Source organism: Oncorhynchus mykiss, chromosome 3 (assembly GCF_057628025.1).
Source record: "Oncorhynchus mykiss isolate SJ-2025 chromosome 3, ASM5762802v1, whole genome shotgun sequence".
Classification (NCBI taxonomy): Eukaryota; Metazoa; Chordata; class Actinopteri; order Salmoniformes; family Salmonidae; genus Oncorhynchus; species Oncorhynchus mykiss.
In genome coordinates, this window is record NC_143024.1 from 60,132,707 (window position 1) to 60,149,161 (window position 16,455).

The following is a 16,455-nucleotide window of genomic DNA, read 5'->3' on the forward strand; positions in this document are numbered from 1 at the left end:
TTATGAAAAGCAATGCAAAAACCCAAGTCAAGGAAAAACTACTTAATTCATACTGCACACTTTTAGAAAAAAATGTGCTATCTAGAACCTTAAAGGGTTCTTTGGCTGTCCCCATAGGATAACCATTTGAAGAACCCCTTTTGGTTCCAGGTAGAATTCTACCTGGAACCCAACAAGGGTTCTACAGTACCTGGAACCCAAAAAGAGTTCTACCTGGAACCAAAATGGGTTCTCCTATGAGGACAGCAGAAGAGCCCTTTTGGAAAGCGCAGGACTCTCTGCTAGAGTTCGTACTTGCCATCTGAGGACAGATCACAAGCCTGATCTTCCCCTGCTGGGCCCTCGCTCTCGGGTGGTGAAGAGGTCTCCATCTCAGCATACGGTGTGTCTGGGGCCTCCAGTGGTGGAGAGAGGGCCTCTGTTCTCTCAGCGTCCACGGAGATGTCTGCTGTTGACAGGTTGAGGCTGCTGTCGTCCTCCTGGACATCACTCATAGAGTCTAAGACCACGGAGGCAGTTGTCTCCTCCTGCTCCACGATCTCTTCCAGTGTATTAGGAAGTTGGCCACCTGCAGCACAACAGGATGGAGAAGATTGCAGAGGACATTTTCAATTATCAAGAATCGTAAAATTGAGATAACAAAATCTGCAATGTCTCATCTAAGTTGGGATGAAGAACTGCAGTGTGATGATGCGTGTGATGACAATGGTGTTGTGATGGGGATGAGAATGTCAGACGTTCAATTTAAACGAGACTCATTTAGAGAATAAGTTAATTTGGCTAATGAGGAAGATAAGTACTCCTTTACTTCAGAATGAAGCAGCATATTATAAAAACTAATAGTAAGATGATTTAGTATTACTAACATCACTTTCACAGTCACACAACTGCAGACATAACATGTGTGTCTTAGGGACATTTCAGACAAGTTAACTGGGCTTAATGAAGACATGTAGCATCTTATATTCCCCTCTAGTTCTTCACTCTTCATTTCAAGGCCGCCACAGAGGAATAGAGAGCAGAAGGAATATTCAGCAGGCTGGTTATACAAAACTGGGACACCTCACTGTGCAGTCTGTGATGTCTAACTGAAGTGAACAGCCGTGGGACGTCAGGGAGGGACACAGAGAGACATCCAGGTCTGATCTTTCTCTGTGAAGTTGATTATGTGAAGCCAGCGAGGGAGGGAGGGAGGGCAGATAGAAAATGGAGCAATACAAGCATAGAGAAGTCAAATCTTTATGAGGACACTTTTATTCATACAATCTGGGATAAGTGGCTAGTGTGGTATTCAAAGACTGAACTTACAATCACGTTTCTATGAAATACACTCACTTAGGCCGTCATTGTACATACAACATTTGTTCTTAACTGACTTGCCAGGTTAAATAAAATGTTTGACAACATGAAAGATATTACAAAAGACAGGAAAAGAACACAAACAAGTAGCAAAGAGGCAGAAAAAAAAGATGCCTAGACAGATCCTACACTAAGTCTCACTGGGCTGTGTGTATAGAACCTACACTACCATTCAAAAGTTTGTGGTCACTTAGAAATATCCATGTTTTTGAAAGAAAAGCACATTTTTTGTCCATTAAAATAACATCAAATTGATCAGCAGTACAGTGTAGACATAGTTAATGTTGTAAATTACTCTTGTAGCTGGAAACAGCTGATGTTTTATGGAATATCTACATAGGCATACAGAGGCCCATTATCAGCAACCATCACTCCTGTGTTCCAATGGCACATTGTGTTAGCTAATCCAAGTTTATTATTTTAAAAAGGCTAATTATTCATTGGAAAAACCTTTTGCAATTATGTTAGCACAGCTGAAAACTGTTGTTCTGATTAAAGAAGCAATGAAACTGGCCTTCTTTAGACTAGTTGAGTATCTGGAGCATCAGCATTTGTGGGTTCAATTACAGGCTCAAAATGGCCAGAAACAACGCACTTTCTTCTTAAAATCGTCAGTCTATTCTTGTTCTGAGAAATGAACGCTATCGCCAAGAAACTGAAGAGCTCATACAACGCTGTGTACAACTCCCTTCACAGAACAGAGCAAACTGTCTCTAACCAGAATAGAAGGAGTGCGAGGCCCCGGTGCACAACTGAGCAAGAGGACAAGTACATTAGAGTGTCTAGTTTGAGAAACAGACGCCTCACAAGTCCTCAACTGGCAGCTTCATTAAATAGTACCCGCAAAACACCAGTCTCAATGTCAAAAGTGAGGAGGCGACTCCGGGACGCTGGACTTCAAGGCAGAGTTGCAAAGAAAAAGCCATATATCAGACTGGCCAATAAAAATAAAATATTAAGATGGGAAAAAGAACAGTCACTGGACAGAGGAACTCTTTTTTTTTTTAAATGATGGATTTAATGGTGCTCCCTGGATGTTCAAAGTTTCAGATATTTTTTATTACCCAACCCTGATCTGTACTTCTCCACAACTTTGTCCCTGGCCTGTTTGGAGAGCTCCTTAATCGTCATAGTGCCGCTTGCTTGGTGGTGCACCTTACAGACTCTGGGACCTTACAGAACAGGTGTGTATATATACTGAGATCATGTGCCAGATCACGTGACACTTAAATAAAGTCCACCTGTGTGCAATCTAACTAATTATGTGACTTCTGAAGGTAATTGGTTACACCAGATCTTATTCAGGGACTTCATAGCAAAGGGAGTGAATACATATGCACACACCACTTTTTCCATTTTTTATTTAGTATATACATTTTAAAAATTCGCTTCACAAATTTGGACTATTTTGTGTATGTCCATTACATGGAATCCAAATAAAAATACATTTAAATTACCGGTTGTAATGCAACAAAATAGGAAAAATGCCAAGGGGGGTAAATACTTTTGCAAGGCACTGTAGGTGAACGACTGGGAGTGTATGTCTGTAGATTTAATTAATCAGGTTAGATTATAATGTACTTACTGTCATGATAGCTCATTAAAGATCACTCCTCTCTCACAGAAAACATACAATCCAATCTAACCTAGTCCGTAACAAATAACAGATATAACCAAAGGCTGGTATTCAATCAATAGCAGATAGTCTTTATTTGATCAATTTGATTATATTGAAGTACACTGAAAGACAAGCCTACGAAAACTTATGCAGAAAGGTGCAAACATGCAGCAGGAAAAAACAGAATAGAACATGTTAATCTAACAGACAGAAAAGATGAGGAAAAGCAGCAGGTCAGTGCAGAAAGAAGTGGACATGCTTGAGGAGGAGCTGAAAGGGGCAGAGCGGGTTAGAGGCAGGAGGAAGAGGCAGCAGCACAGACTGTCAGACACCCTCCTCTGGTGACCTGCAGGCTGCAAGTTCAGAGAGAGGAAGTACTTCTAGAACATGGCCTTTACTCTTAATATGAGGAAACATAAGGATGCGATGACTATATCACAGACCATTTGGATCACAACAGTGTTGACCTTATCCCTCAGTCTTGTAGCTACAAAGCATAAAATTAAGCATTCAGAATAAAGCAACAGAGATACGGCACTAAAAACACAACTATGTTTAGCATCATATTTATTATTAAGATCTAATGAAATTGTAAAGAAGCACTGTAGTCACAACTGTAGCTAGGTGTTCATCTGGAATGAAATTCAATCACGAGAACAGGAGCAGTAACTAACTCAATGTGTCTCGACCACTAGGAGGCATCAGAGCCAAATAAAATGAGTGCAACTCCCACTGACCAATCATTGGTCTTATTTACCATTATCAATGGTTGACCTTAGAGACCAAAGTACAATTGTCCAAATCTCTGCCAAATTGTCCAGAAATGCAATAATTGCAATGTCTCACAAACCAGGAGAAAAATGTGTACTAAATTACAGTTGAAAGAGCCTATAGACCAGGGTTCCCCAACTGGCCACCCATGTTTTCTGAGCCAATAAAAAAAAAAATGAATTGTTGGATATAAAAGACTAAGAACACCAGTTAGTTCCAAGTGATTTTAATTTCCAAAGTATTCCCATGCATAATAGATAGATGTGATTGTATACAAATGCAAGCAAGTTTTGAAATGACTACGTTTTAGTCAAATATTATATCTGTTTGGGCTTCTTGCAGTCCACAAATTATTTGTAATTATGTTCCGGGCCCCTGACCATCCACTCAAGATGTTTTCTTGAGAGGATGAATCTAGTTGATGATCCCTGCTATAGACTCAAGTAACCCCCTCATGTAAAAAAATGGTATCTGAAAACGTGGAAACCTATATACAGGAGGTTGAGCACAAGCCAATTCAATACAGCACGATTGAATCCATTTAAAAACGTTCATACCTCCATCTAGTGAAGCTACATCAAGGACAACCACACTGGGAGATGCAGGGGGTAGGGGAGCCTTGCGCTTTGTCCTCTTCAGGGAAGACTCCGTGCTGCGACTCAGACCAGTCATCTCCACAACAGAAGGGACAAAATAATCATTAAAATTCACCAAGAACTCTGGACATAAAGTCCTAATTTTGAGGATATTCAGACTCAGTATTTTACAGACAGACCTGGCATTGACAAAGAACTCAGATCTAGTCAGGTTAGACCCGCTCACCTGATCACTGTCCTTTTGGGCTTCGGGCTCTGAGTCGGAGATGGACCTCTGGCGGTGGCTGAGGTTAGAGGGGCATCTCTGGGACACCAGCATGGGGGGCAGGGGAGCCCGTCTCTTCTTTGGCATGTCAGAAGCCATGGAGTTGCAGTTGAATGTGGAGGAGTGGGCACTGAGCGAACTCATGCTAAGAGGTCGAGGCTTGCTGGGAAAGACTGGGGACGCCGGGGCACTAGCAGTCATTCCCTTTAAAGAGCAAACAAACATCCAATCAGATCCTGATCAGGGGCCTGTTCTCTGCCGTAAACAAAGAGAAAACTAGCCAATCCCATGACTGTGACAATATACCCCGCCTCCCCAACACATACCCTTTCAAATCCTCCTAAATCAGCCAAAATTGACTTGCAAATGACTGAGCTGAGAAATGTTGGTGATTGCACGTGAATAGATAAAGAACACACCTGCTCAGGTTTCTTCTTACTCCTCCTGAATAAACTGAACAATCCCTTGTTTTCTTTCTCCTTCTGCATTTTATCTTTACTGGGTGGAATGGTATCTGTTAGGAATGTATAGATCTCATTGAAGACATTTCTGAAATTCCCGACACAAGATTTGATGAACTCGACTTCAAATGCACAATGTCAGTAGTAAATTAAAACAAGGTAATAAAACCGTGTAAAAACATCATACAATCGAGTTACATTACCTAGATGAGTTGTGGTAGTAGGGGTGGGAGAGGCAAGTACATCTTCTGAGTCCATAGCTGTGAAAGAGAAGATGGAAATGATATGCGGTAGTAAATGAAGCATTTACACGAGTACACCTGCGTAGTTGTAAAATGAATGAATGGTGAATAGCGTTCAGACAGAATAAGCATCTTGTTGGCAGACAACAAGATTAGCTTCTGGGTGCCGAGATTAGTTCAGAATGATTGGTAATTATTCAGGTTAATGAACGTTGAAGGCTGTTGTTTTTAAATCAGAGAAGCCCTTACCTTTTGTGTCTGTTGCATAAACCTCCCTTATTGCAAAATCATTGAGAGAACAGGTCAAATCCAAAGGATCCTTAGATTGGGCATCTCTCAATAAAAATGTGCTCTGTCGGTCAAATTCACATTTGTCACAAATAGATGGTAAGAGGTCTTCAAGGGGGACTCGAGGACTGACTCTTAGCATAGTCTTCTGGGTATTTTTATAGTTTATTACCAGACGGACGGTTGCCTGGAGAATCAAATAAATGTGATTATTAGACTGTTTGAAAAAGTTATATATATATATTACCAGTCAAAAGTTTGAACACACCTAAATAATTTCTACATTTTCTACATGTAGAATAATAGTGAGGACATCAAAACTATGAAATAACACATATGGAATCATGTAGTAACCAAAAAAGTGTTAAACAAATCCAAATATATTTTATATTTGAGATTCTTCAAAGTAGCCACCCTTTGCCTTGACAGCTTTGCACACTCTTGGCATTCTCTCAACCATCTTCATGGAGGTAGTCACCTGGAATGCATTTCAATTAACAGGTGTGCCTTGTTAAAAGTTAATTAAATAGTGGAATTTCTTTCCTTCTTAATTCGCCAAATCAGTTGTGTTGTGACAAGGTAGGGGTGGTATATAGAAGATAGCTCTATTTGGTAAAAGACCAAGTCCATATTATGGAAAGAACAGCTCAAATAATAAAAGAGATATGACAGTCCATCATTATTAAGACATGAAGGTCAGTCAATGCGGAAAATTTCATGAACTTTGAAAGTTCCTTCAAGTGCCGTTGCAAAAACCATCAAGTGCTATGATGAAACTGGCTGTCATGAGGCCCGCCACATGAAAGGAAGACGCTGAGTTACCTCTGCTGCAGAGGACAAGTTCATTAGAGTTAACAACACCTCTGAAATTTCAGCCCAAATAAATGCTTCACAGATTTCACGTAACAGACATCTCAACATCAACTGTTCTGAGGAGACTGCGTGAATCAGGCCTTCATGGTCAAATTGCTGCAAAGAAACCACTACTAAAAGGACACCAATAAGAAGAAGAGACTTGCCTGGACCAAGAAACATGAGCAATGGACACTAGACCAGTGGAAATCTGTCCTTTGGTCTGATGAGTCCAGATTTTATATTTTTGGTTCCAACCGCCGTGTCGTTGTGAGATACAGAGTAGGTGAACGGATGATCTCTGCATGTGTGGTTCCCACCATGAAGAATGGAGGGGAAGGTGTGATGGTGTGGAGGTGATTTACCTGCATGGCTACCAAAGCATTCTGCAGCAATATGCCATCCCATTTGGTTTGCGCTTAGTGGGACCCTGATTTGATTTTCAACAGGACAATGACCCAAAACACAACTCCAGGCTGTGTAAGGGCTATTTCACCAAAAAGGAGACTGATGGAGTGCTGCATCAGATCACCTGACCTCAACCCACCCAAGACGGTTTGTGATGAGTTGGACCGCAGAGTGAAGGAAAACCAGCCAACAAGTGCTCAGCATATGTGGGAACTCCTTCCAGACTGTTGGAAAAGCATTCCAGGTGAAGCTGGTTGAGAGAATACCAAGCTTGTGCAAAGATGTCATCAAGGCAGAGTGGCTACTTTGAAAAATCTAAAATGTTAAATATATTTTGATTTGTTTAACACTTTGGATACTACATGATTCCATGTGTTATTTCATAGTTTTGATTTCTTCACTATTATTCTACAATGTAGAAAATAGTAAAAAGAATAATAATTAAATCAACTCTTGAATGAGTAGGTGTCCAAACTTTTGACTGGTACTGTGTGTGTATGTATATATAAACTCAACAAAAAAAGAAACGTCCTTTTTTCAGGACCCTGTCTTTCAAAGATAATTCGTAAAAATCCAAATGTCTTCACAGATCTTCATTGTAAAGGGTTTAAACACTGTTTCCCATGCTTGTTCAATGAACCATAAACAATTAATGAACATGTACCTGTGGAACGGTCGTTAAGACACTAACAGCGTAGAGACGGTAGGCAATTAAGGTCACAGTTATGAAAGCTTAGGACACTAAAGAGGCCTTTCTACTGACTGAAAAACACCAAAACAAAGATGCCCAAGGTCCCTGCTCATCTGCGTGAACGTGCCTTAGGCATGCTGCAAGGAGGCATGAGGACTGCAGATGTGGCCAGGGCAATAAATTGCAATGTCCATACTGTGAGACCCCTAAGACAGTGCTACAGGGAGACAGGACAGACAGCTGTTCGTCCTCACAGTGGCAGACCACGTGTAACACCAGCACAGGATTGGTACATCCGAACATCACACCTGCTGGACAGGTACAGGATGGCAACAACAACTGCCCGAGTTACACCAAGAACGCACAATCCCTCCATTAGTGCTCAGACTGTCCGCAATAGGCTGAGAAAGGCTGGACTGAGGGCTTGTAAGCCTGTTCTAAGGCAGGTCCTCACCAGACATCACCGGCAACAACATCGCCTATGGGCACAAACAAACCGTCGCTGGACCAGACAGGACTGGCAAAAAGTGCTCTTCACTGACAAGTCGCGGTTTTGTCTCACCAGGGGTGATGGTCGGATTTGCGTTTATAGGAAGATATCCTCCTTTCTCGTGCTACCTTTCCTGCAGGCTCATCCTAACATGAGCCTCCAGCATGACAATGCTACCAGCCATACTGTTCGTTCTGTGCATGATTTCCTACAAGACAGGAATGTCAGTGTTCTGCCATGGCCAGCGAAGAGCCAGGATCTCAATCCCATTGAGCATGTCTGGGACCTGATGGATCGGAGGGTGAGGGCTAGGGCCATTCCACCCAAAAATGTCTGGGAACTTGCAGGTGCCTTGGTGGAAGAGTGGGGTAACATCTCACAGCAAGAACTGGCAAATCTTCTGCAGTCCATGAGGTGGAGATGAACTGCAGTACTTAATGCAACTGGTGGCGACACCAGATACTGACGGTTACTTTTGATTTTTGTTCCCGGGACACATTATTCCATTTCTGTTAGTCACATGTCTGTGGAACTTGTTCAGTTTATGTCTGTTGTTGAATCTTGTTATGTTCATACAAATATTTCCACATGTTAAGTTTGCTGAAAGTAAACGCAGTTGACAGTGAGAGGACGTTTCTTTTTTTGCTGAGTATATGATCTATACTCACAGAAAAAAATATATTACAAGATACAGCCATTATTAATTACAGTAAATACCCAAGTTGAGGGAACAGCTCTCAGATAAAACTTTTATAACTAGTACATTTCTACCACTGAGATTTCTCACGTGTACCTCTGGCATCTGAGGAATTGGCTTCTTAATCTTGTCCTCCATTCCTTTGGGTTTGAGCAGAACCTTCTCTGCCTCCAGGCGCCCGATCAGAGTGTTGGGTTTGAACTTGATTGGGTTTCTGTTGGTGGTGACGAGCTCTATAACATAGCCTGATGGGTTCAGGTGGTACTTGGCACAAAGCATCACTAACAAATCCATCATGGGCTTGCTGAAAAACAGAGACACGGGTTAGAAGTAATAAATAAAACCTAGCTAAGGATAAAAGGTTGTGTGTTTTATATACACAGAGAAAACTGCAAGTGCTCTAGGAGAAACTACTATCACGAAAGTAGACGCCATCACAGAATACGTTTTACACTTTACATTATAGTAATGCATTATCACACAACTTTTTTACAGTGATAAAAATGTAGCATAAGGAGCCATCCGTTTTTGCCTCATACACAACTGTCGGTGGTCTGGAAAACTCTTTAGCAACAATATCTACGCAAAGCTATCCAGCAGTTTCCAAATTCTAGGCCTTGGGAGGGTTTCTGCAAATATTTTGCCAAAAGTTAAACTATTATCAGAATTAGTTCGCTGTACTCTGTAAATGAAAAGAGGTTGAAGAATTAGACACTTAATCCTTTTATATTAAAGTTGGTCTCGATTATAGCTTGAGAGGGCAAAGGGCAAAATATACCAACGGAGTGCGATTGCGTCTTGCAAAACTAGAATAATAATAATATCTTGAGTAAACTTGATGGAGAGTGAACAGTGTGGGTCTGTAGTTTCATATCAGGACACAAAGTCTTTGTTCTGAAAAACAACTAAGCTCTTTTGACCGTAAGATATTCATCTCGTGTTTGTCTGATTAGGCGTTTTGGTCTCAGCTGAATTGGTGTGGGTGAAAGCTCCACAGACCAGACTTCATAAGACATATGTGCAGTGGGCTTGTATCAAAATTTAAATCTAAGTTCTACCATAATAAACTGTGCCGAAAACACAAATAATATTATTCTACCTTAGCAAATGAAAAGGAACCAGCCACATCATGCAACTTTTTAGTGCATTTAATGGTGCAAGTATTGTTAACCAAAACCAAAGTTTTTACTGCGCCACCTACAATATCTGACTCAAAGAAATGCTACATTCAATTAGAGCCGTGGAAAGATCACGTTATGTTAGAAGGATTCGTGTAATCGTTTATAGCAAAAAGTAATATGAATCAAATATGTGTTTTGGAATATATGACATTCGCATAAGAATTGGTCCAAATGCATTTAGATCATGCTTCACCTTGGAATCATGGGATGTCTTGGAGGTCTTACCAAGGAGACAATTCCTTTATTTATTTCCTGCACTTCTGTTGACCAGGGCCCATAGGCAAGTCATTCCACAAAATTAGTGACTTTTGATATTTTAAGTAGAAATTGTGCACAAATATAGAAATATAAAAGTCTTATACTAAATTAAGTGATATTTAATATAGACCACATACAAAATTCAATAAATCAGATTGTTGATATGAATAAAGACTAAATTCATCAATTTTGACATGTCTCTCTAAGCATCCTCTGTGACTTCATTTAAAATGTTAAACCACTTAACCCCAACATGTCTCTGTAAGCATCCACTGTGACTTCATTTAAAATGATAAACCACTTAACCCCAACATGTCTCTCTAAGCATCCTCTGTGACTTCATTTAAAATGTTAAACCACTTAACCCCAACATGTCTCTCTAAGCATCCTCTGTGACTTCATTTAAAATGTTAAACCACTTAACCCCAACATGTCTCTGTAAGCATCCTCTGTGACTTCATTTAAAATGATAAACCACTTAACCCCAACATGTCTCTCTAAGCATCCTCTGTGACTTCATTTAAAATGTTAAACCACTTAACCCCAACATGTCTCCAAGTTTTCCCCATCATTGTAAAGCAGTAGTCATTTTTGTTCCTTTGACAAAGTCATTTCTGAAGATTAAATTAATAGTTCCAACATATTAAAACAAAAAATATTTTAATAGTCAAATCATAGTGTAAAAGCAGGTGAGCTGGTTCTACTCTTTTTGGCTATTTTCTGGGGTTTTGTGTTGAAAAACAGAGAAAACTGAGCGGGTCGAGCATAACATGTCAACCCTGTTACCCATAGATAGACAGGCTGGACATTTTTTAACAAAAAGAATGTTGTGAAGCTTGCATTCAATTGCCCCTCCCTGTTTCACACAACAAGCTTCAATTCCCCCTGTCACGAGGGGATTTATAGATGTTTAAGATTTAAGATGTTGTCAACCCTGTTACTTTATTTGGCACTTAATAGGCAATTGAGATGGGAAAAACTTGTTTTTATGAAGTTGAACATGTAACAGAATGTAAAGATTAGGTGAAATCAAAACTTTTTTTTTTTTTTACCAAGTTACACTACTCAAAAGGCAACTAATTAGTCTGTCTAAACTACTGGCACATGCATACCCCACAAGACATGTCAAAAGAGGTCTCTTCACGGTCCCCAAGTCCGGGCGCACAGTACTACATAGAGCCATGACTACATGAAACTCTATTCCACATCAAGTAACTGATGCAAGCCATACAATTAGATAAAATAAAAAAAATACTGATTTAAAAAAAAAAATACTGTATGGAACAGCGGGGATTGTGAATCAACAAACATAGGCACTGTCACATGCATACAAACATGATAACATACACACTATACACACACATGGATTTAGTACGGTAGTGGTGGAGTAGGGGCCTGAGGGCACACAGTGTGTTGTGAAATCTGTGAATGTATTGTCATGTTTTTATTTTATTTTATAAACGGCCTTATATTTTGCTGGTCCACAGGAAGAGTAATGGGGGATAAATAATAAATACAACATTGGTGGAATGACTCAGGCACTAAGTGGGGAATAGGGTGCCAGTTGAGAATTAAGACCTAGTCTCACCTGCCATGGACAGTGGCGGTCTTCTCCACTCCGCCTGGCAGAACCACAACCAGAGTCAGGTCCTGTTCAAGTTGGTTCTCCTTCTGGTCCATGGTCATCTGAGGAAATGCCGATACAAAGTGTCTCTGGGAGAGGCCTGCACCATCTAGCCCCTTCACTGATACTGGGGGAGATGGGGCCTTGTTTTTGGTTGACACTCTGCCGGTAGGAAAAAGCAAAGGGACAAGATGAGCCTCACACAATAATTTCAACTCTTAATATTATATAATCAGCCTGTTGCGGTCAGAAACAATACGACGTAAAAACACATTTCCCTGATGGCACCCAAATGTAGGTAACATTGAAGTGGTAGAAAAATATGGTGCAGGGGCTCTGGGTAATATTTGTCAGGGGAAAAAAAGTATAACCATCCACAATAGATCAAAAAAGGAAATTTCATCAGACATGACTATGTTATGGCACTGCATGAAATAGCATGAAAGGAATAATTCCTTCCCAAGCCGCTATTAGATGAAAGAGCTCGGGTTCCCTTTGCAAACAAGTCACAAGACACTCAAGTGTGATCGATTAGGCTTGAGGACAGTGCAGCATAGGCAAGGATAACACATTTGAAACAGAAAATTAAAGGTGGAGCATTGTGAGCTAAGGCTGTCTTTACACAAAGAGCTGATCGGATTGGTCAAAAGACCAATTAGTGGGAAAATAATCAGAATAGAGCTGCCTGTGTAAACACTGTCCATGTCTCTGTTCGCTTTACTGTTGTCTTTAAAAACCAACAATCTCCCCTCTAATCATTGAATGAGCTATTATTATTAGGATATGTGTGCAAAAACTAGATTTTCCTGTTTTTTATATAAACTCAGCAAAAAAAGAAACGTCCCTTTTTCAGGACCCTGTCTTTCAATGATAATTCTTAAAAATCCAAATAACTTCACAGATCTTCATTGTAAAGGGTTTAAACACTGTTCCCCATGCTTGTTCAATGAACCATAAACAATTAATGAACATGCACCTGTGGAACGGCAATTAAGGTCACAGTTATGAAAACTTAGGACACTAAAGAGGCCTTTCTACTGACTGAAAAACACCAAAAGAAAAATGCCCAAGGTCCCTGCTCATCTGTGTGAAAGTGCCTTAGGCATACTGCAATGAGGCATGAGGACAAAGGATGTGGCCAGGGCAATAAATTGCAATGTCCATACTGTGAGACGCCTAAGACAGTGCTACAGGGAGACACGACGGACAGCTGAACGCCCTCGCAGTGGCAGACCATGTGTAACAACACCTGCACAGGATCGGTACAACTGAACATCACACCTGTGGGACAGGTACAGGATGGCAACAATAACTGCCCGAGTTATACCAGGAACACACAATCCTTCCATTAGTGCTCAGACTGTCCACAATAGGCTGAGTGAGGCTGGACTGAGGGCTTGTAAGCCTGTTGTAAGGCAGATCCTCACCAGACATTACCAGCAACAACGTCGCCTATGGGCACAAACCCACCGTCGCTGGACCAGACAGGACTGGCAAAAAGTGCTCTTCACTGACGAGTCGCGGTTTTGTCTCACCAGGGGTGATGGTCGGATTTGCGTTTATCGTCGAAGGAATGAGCGTTACACCGAGGCCTGTACTCTGGAGCGGGATCGAGGTGGAGAGTGAGTCATGGTCTGGGGCGGTGTGTTACAGAATCATCGGACTGAGCTTGTTGTCATTGCAGGCAATCTCAACGGTGTGCGTTACAGGGAAGACATCCTCCTCCCTCATGTGGTACTCTTCCTACAGGCTCATCCTGACATGACCCTCCAGCATGACAATGCCACCAGCCATACTGCTTGTTCTGTGCGTGATTTCCTGCAAGACAGGAATGTCAGTGTTCTGCCATGTCCAGTGAAGAGCCCGGATCTCAATCCATTGAGAACATCAATTGTGAAAGTTCTCCCACTTAAAAAGATGAGGCCTGTAATTTTCATCATAGGTACGATATGACGCGATATGCAACTCTTCAGGGAAGTCAGGAACCAATACACGCAGTCAGTCAGGAAAGCAAAGACCGGCTTTTTCAAGCAGAAATTTGCATCCTGTTGCTCTAACTCCAAAAAGTTCTGGGAAACTGTAAAGTCCATGGAGAACAAGGGCACCTCCTACTAGCTGCCCACTGCACTGAGGCTAGGTAACATGGTCACCACCGATAAATCCAAGCATTTCTCAACGGCTGGCCATGCCTTCCACCTGGCTACTCCAAACTCGACCAACAGCCGACTCTTTTCTCTGTATATATCAAGGATGTTGCTTTTGCTGCGGGCAATTCCCTGATCCACCTCTACGCAGACGACACCTTTCTGTATACTTCTGGCCCTTCCTTGGACACTGTGCTATCTAACCTCCAAACGAGCTTCAATGACATACAACACTCCTTCCGTGGCCTCCAACTGCTCTTAAACACTAGTAAAACCAAATGCATGCTTTTCAACCGTTTGCTGCCTGCACCTGCACGCCCGACTAGCATCACCGCCCTGGATGGTTCCGACCTAGAATATGTGGACATCTATAAGTACCTAGGTGTCTGGCTAGACTGTAAACTCTCCTTCCAGACTCATATCAAACATCTCCAATCCAAAATCAAATCTAGAGTCGGCTTTCTATTTCGCAACAAAGCCTCCTTCACTCACGCCGCAAAACTTACCCTAGTAAAACTGACTATCCTACTGATCCTTGACTTCGGCGATGTCATCTACAAAATAGCTTCCAATACTCTACTCAGCAAACTGGATGCAGTTTATCACAGTGCCATCCGTTTTGTTACTAAAGCACCTTATACCACCCACCACTGCGACCTGTATGCTCTAGTCGGCTGGCCCTCGCTACATAATCGTCGCCAGACCCACTGGCTCCAGGTCATCGACAAGTCTATGCTAGGTAAAGCTCCGTCTTATCTCAGTTCACTGGTCACAATGGCAACATGGTAGCACGCGCTCCAGCAGGTGTATCTCACTGATCATCCCTAAAGCCAAAACCTCATTTAGCCGCCTTTCCTTCCAGTTCTCTGCTACCTGTGACTGGAACGAATTGCAAAAATCGCTGAAGTTGGAGACTTGTATTTCCCTCACCAACTTTAAACATCTGCTATCTGAGCAGCTAACTGATCGCTGCAGATGTACATAGTCCATCGGTATATAGCCCACCCAATTTACCTACCTCATCCCCATACTGTTTTTATTTTATTTACTTTTCTGCTCTTTTGCACACCAGTATCTCTACCTGCACATGTTCATCTGATCATTTATCACGCCAGTGTTAATTATTCACTCCTATGGCCTATTTATTGCCTACCTCCTCATGCCTTTTGCACACAATGTATATAGATAATTTTTTCCCCTACTATGTTATTGACTTGTTTATTGTTTACTCCATGTGTAACTCTATGTTGTTGTCTGTTCACACTGCCATGCTTTATCTTGGCCAGGTTGCAACAATTTAAAGGCAATGCTGCCAATTACTAATTGAGTGTATGTAAACTTCTGACCCACTGGGAATGTGATGAAAGAAATAAAAGCTGAAATAAATCACTCTACTATTATTCTGACATTTCACATTCTTAATAAAGTGGTGATCCTAAATGACCTAAGACAGGGCATTTTTACTAGGATTGGATGTCAGGAATTGTGAAAAACTGAGTTTAAATGTATTTAGCTAAGGTGTATGTAAACTTCTGACTTCAACTAATATATATATATATATATATATATATATATATATATATATATATATATATATATATATATATATATATATATATATATATATATATATATATATATATATATATATAGGTACATACAGCCAATAGATTGACCCATTACCATTAATTTACCTTTGTAGACAAGTACTTTTACTATACTTAAGTACTTGCCAGTTGCCAGACAGTGTATCAGATAACACACAGTAGTGGCATGAACTCACAGGGTACCGTTGCCAGCCATCAGTTACTGTCTGTCTGGGGCCAACAATTGATTTACAGTGTGACATATGAAAACAGATGTTGAGTGGAATCTCCCTCTACTAACACCTGGTACTGTACAGCTGCAGGGGGGTCTGCATACGGTCTACCCAAAGAAGGTAAGAACTAAAACATAGAAATAGAAATTCAACAGTAATGACTATGTGACTCCAAATCATTCCACGGAAGTTGACAGTTACAGTGTTGTACCGTTGATGATTAGGCTACTTCCTAGTCTTTGCTTGGGCATCATTTTACAAGACAGAGGAGCCATTAACTGGCTGCTACTCACTCCTCTAAATGGATCTACTGAAGGGGCTGGGCAGCAGGCAACCAACTACTCACACAGTGAAGTACAGTATGATTACTGGCCTGCATTAAAACACACTCTCCAGGGAATGTTATCATTTTTAAAACAAGTTATATCCTGATATGCCATTCTTATATTTGTTTTGATGCAATAAAAAGGCGGCACAATAACATCCCCATAAAAGCAGTCTAAATTATTTACATTCCACCATGCAGTACTAAAGCTGGAACATAGGAATGTTCCCGTGAAATACCCTTTCAATCTCTTTCATGAAATGTTTCATCGTCAATGGGAAACCCTGAGGGAAACGTAGTTCATACTTGATGGGGAACACAACAGATTGTTTATGCTTGTGACCGACAAGAGTCCGTGGAGTCAGT

At 41.0% G+C, this 16,455-nt stretch overlaps 1 protein-coding gene across 5 annotated transcripts in view; it reads right to left on the reverse strand.

Moving 5' to 3' along the window:
• The window catches only part of LOC110520074 (cordon-bleu protein-like 1), a 53,563-nt gene that overhangs the window by 3,880 nt on the left and 33,228 nt on the right, over positions 1–16,455 (reverse strand). For 4 of the 5 annotated variants that reach the window (XM_090229729.1, XM_021597103.3, XM_021597102.3 and 1 more), the window contains 8 exons: positions 11,766–11,963; positions 8,835–9,042; positions 5,562–5,787; positions 5,274–5,330; positions 5,029–5,123; positions 4,571–4,813; positions 4,306–4,420; positions 295–568 (listed from right to left, as the gene is read on the reverse strand). In XM_090229729.1, coding sequence (XP_090085855.1) covers positions 295–568; positions 4,306–4,420; positions 4,571–4,813; positions 5,029–5,123; positions 5,274–5,330; positions 5,562–5,787; positions 8,835–9,042; positions 11,766–11,863 — 1,316 coding nt within the window. In that variant the 5' untranslated portion in view covers positions 11,864–11,963. Of the gene's footprint in view, positions 1–294; positions 569–4,305; positions 4,421–4,570; positions 4,814–5,028; positions 5,124–5,273; positions 5,331–5,561; positions 5,788–8,834; positions 9,043–11,765; positions 11,964–16,455 lie in introns of those variants that run through there. The other variant, XM_090229730.1, reaches the window with a different exon arrangement.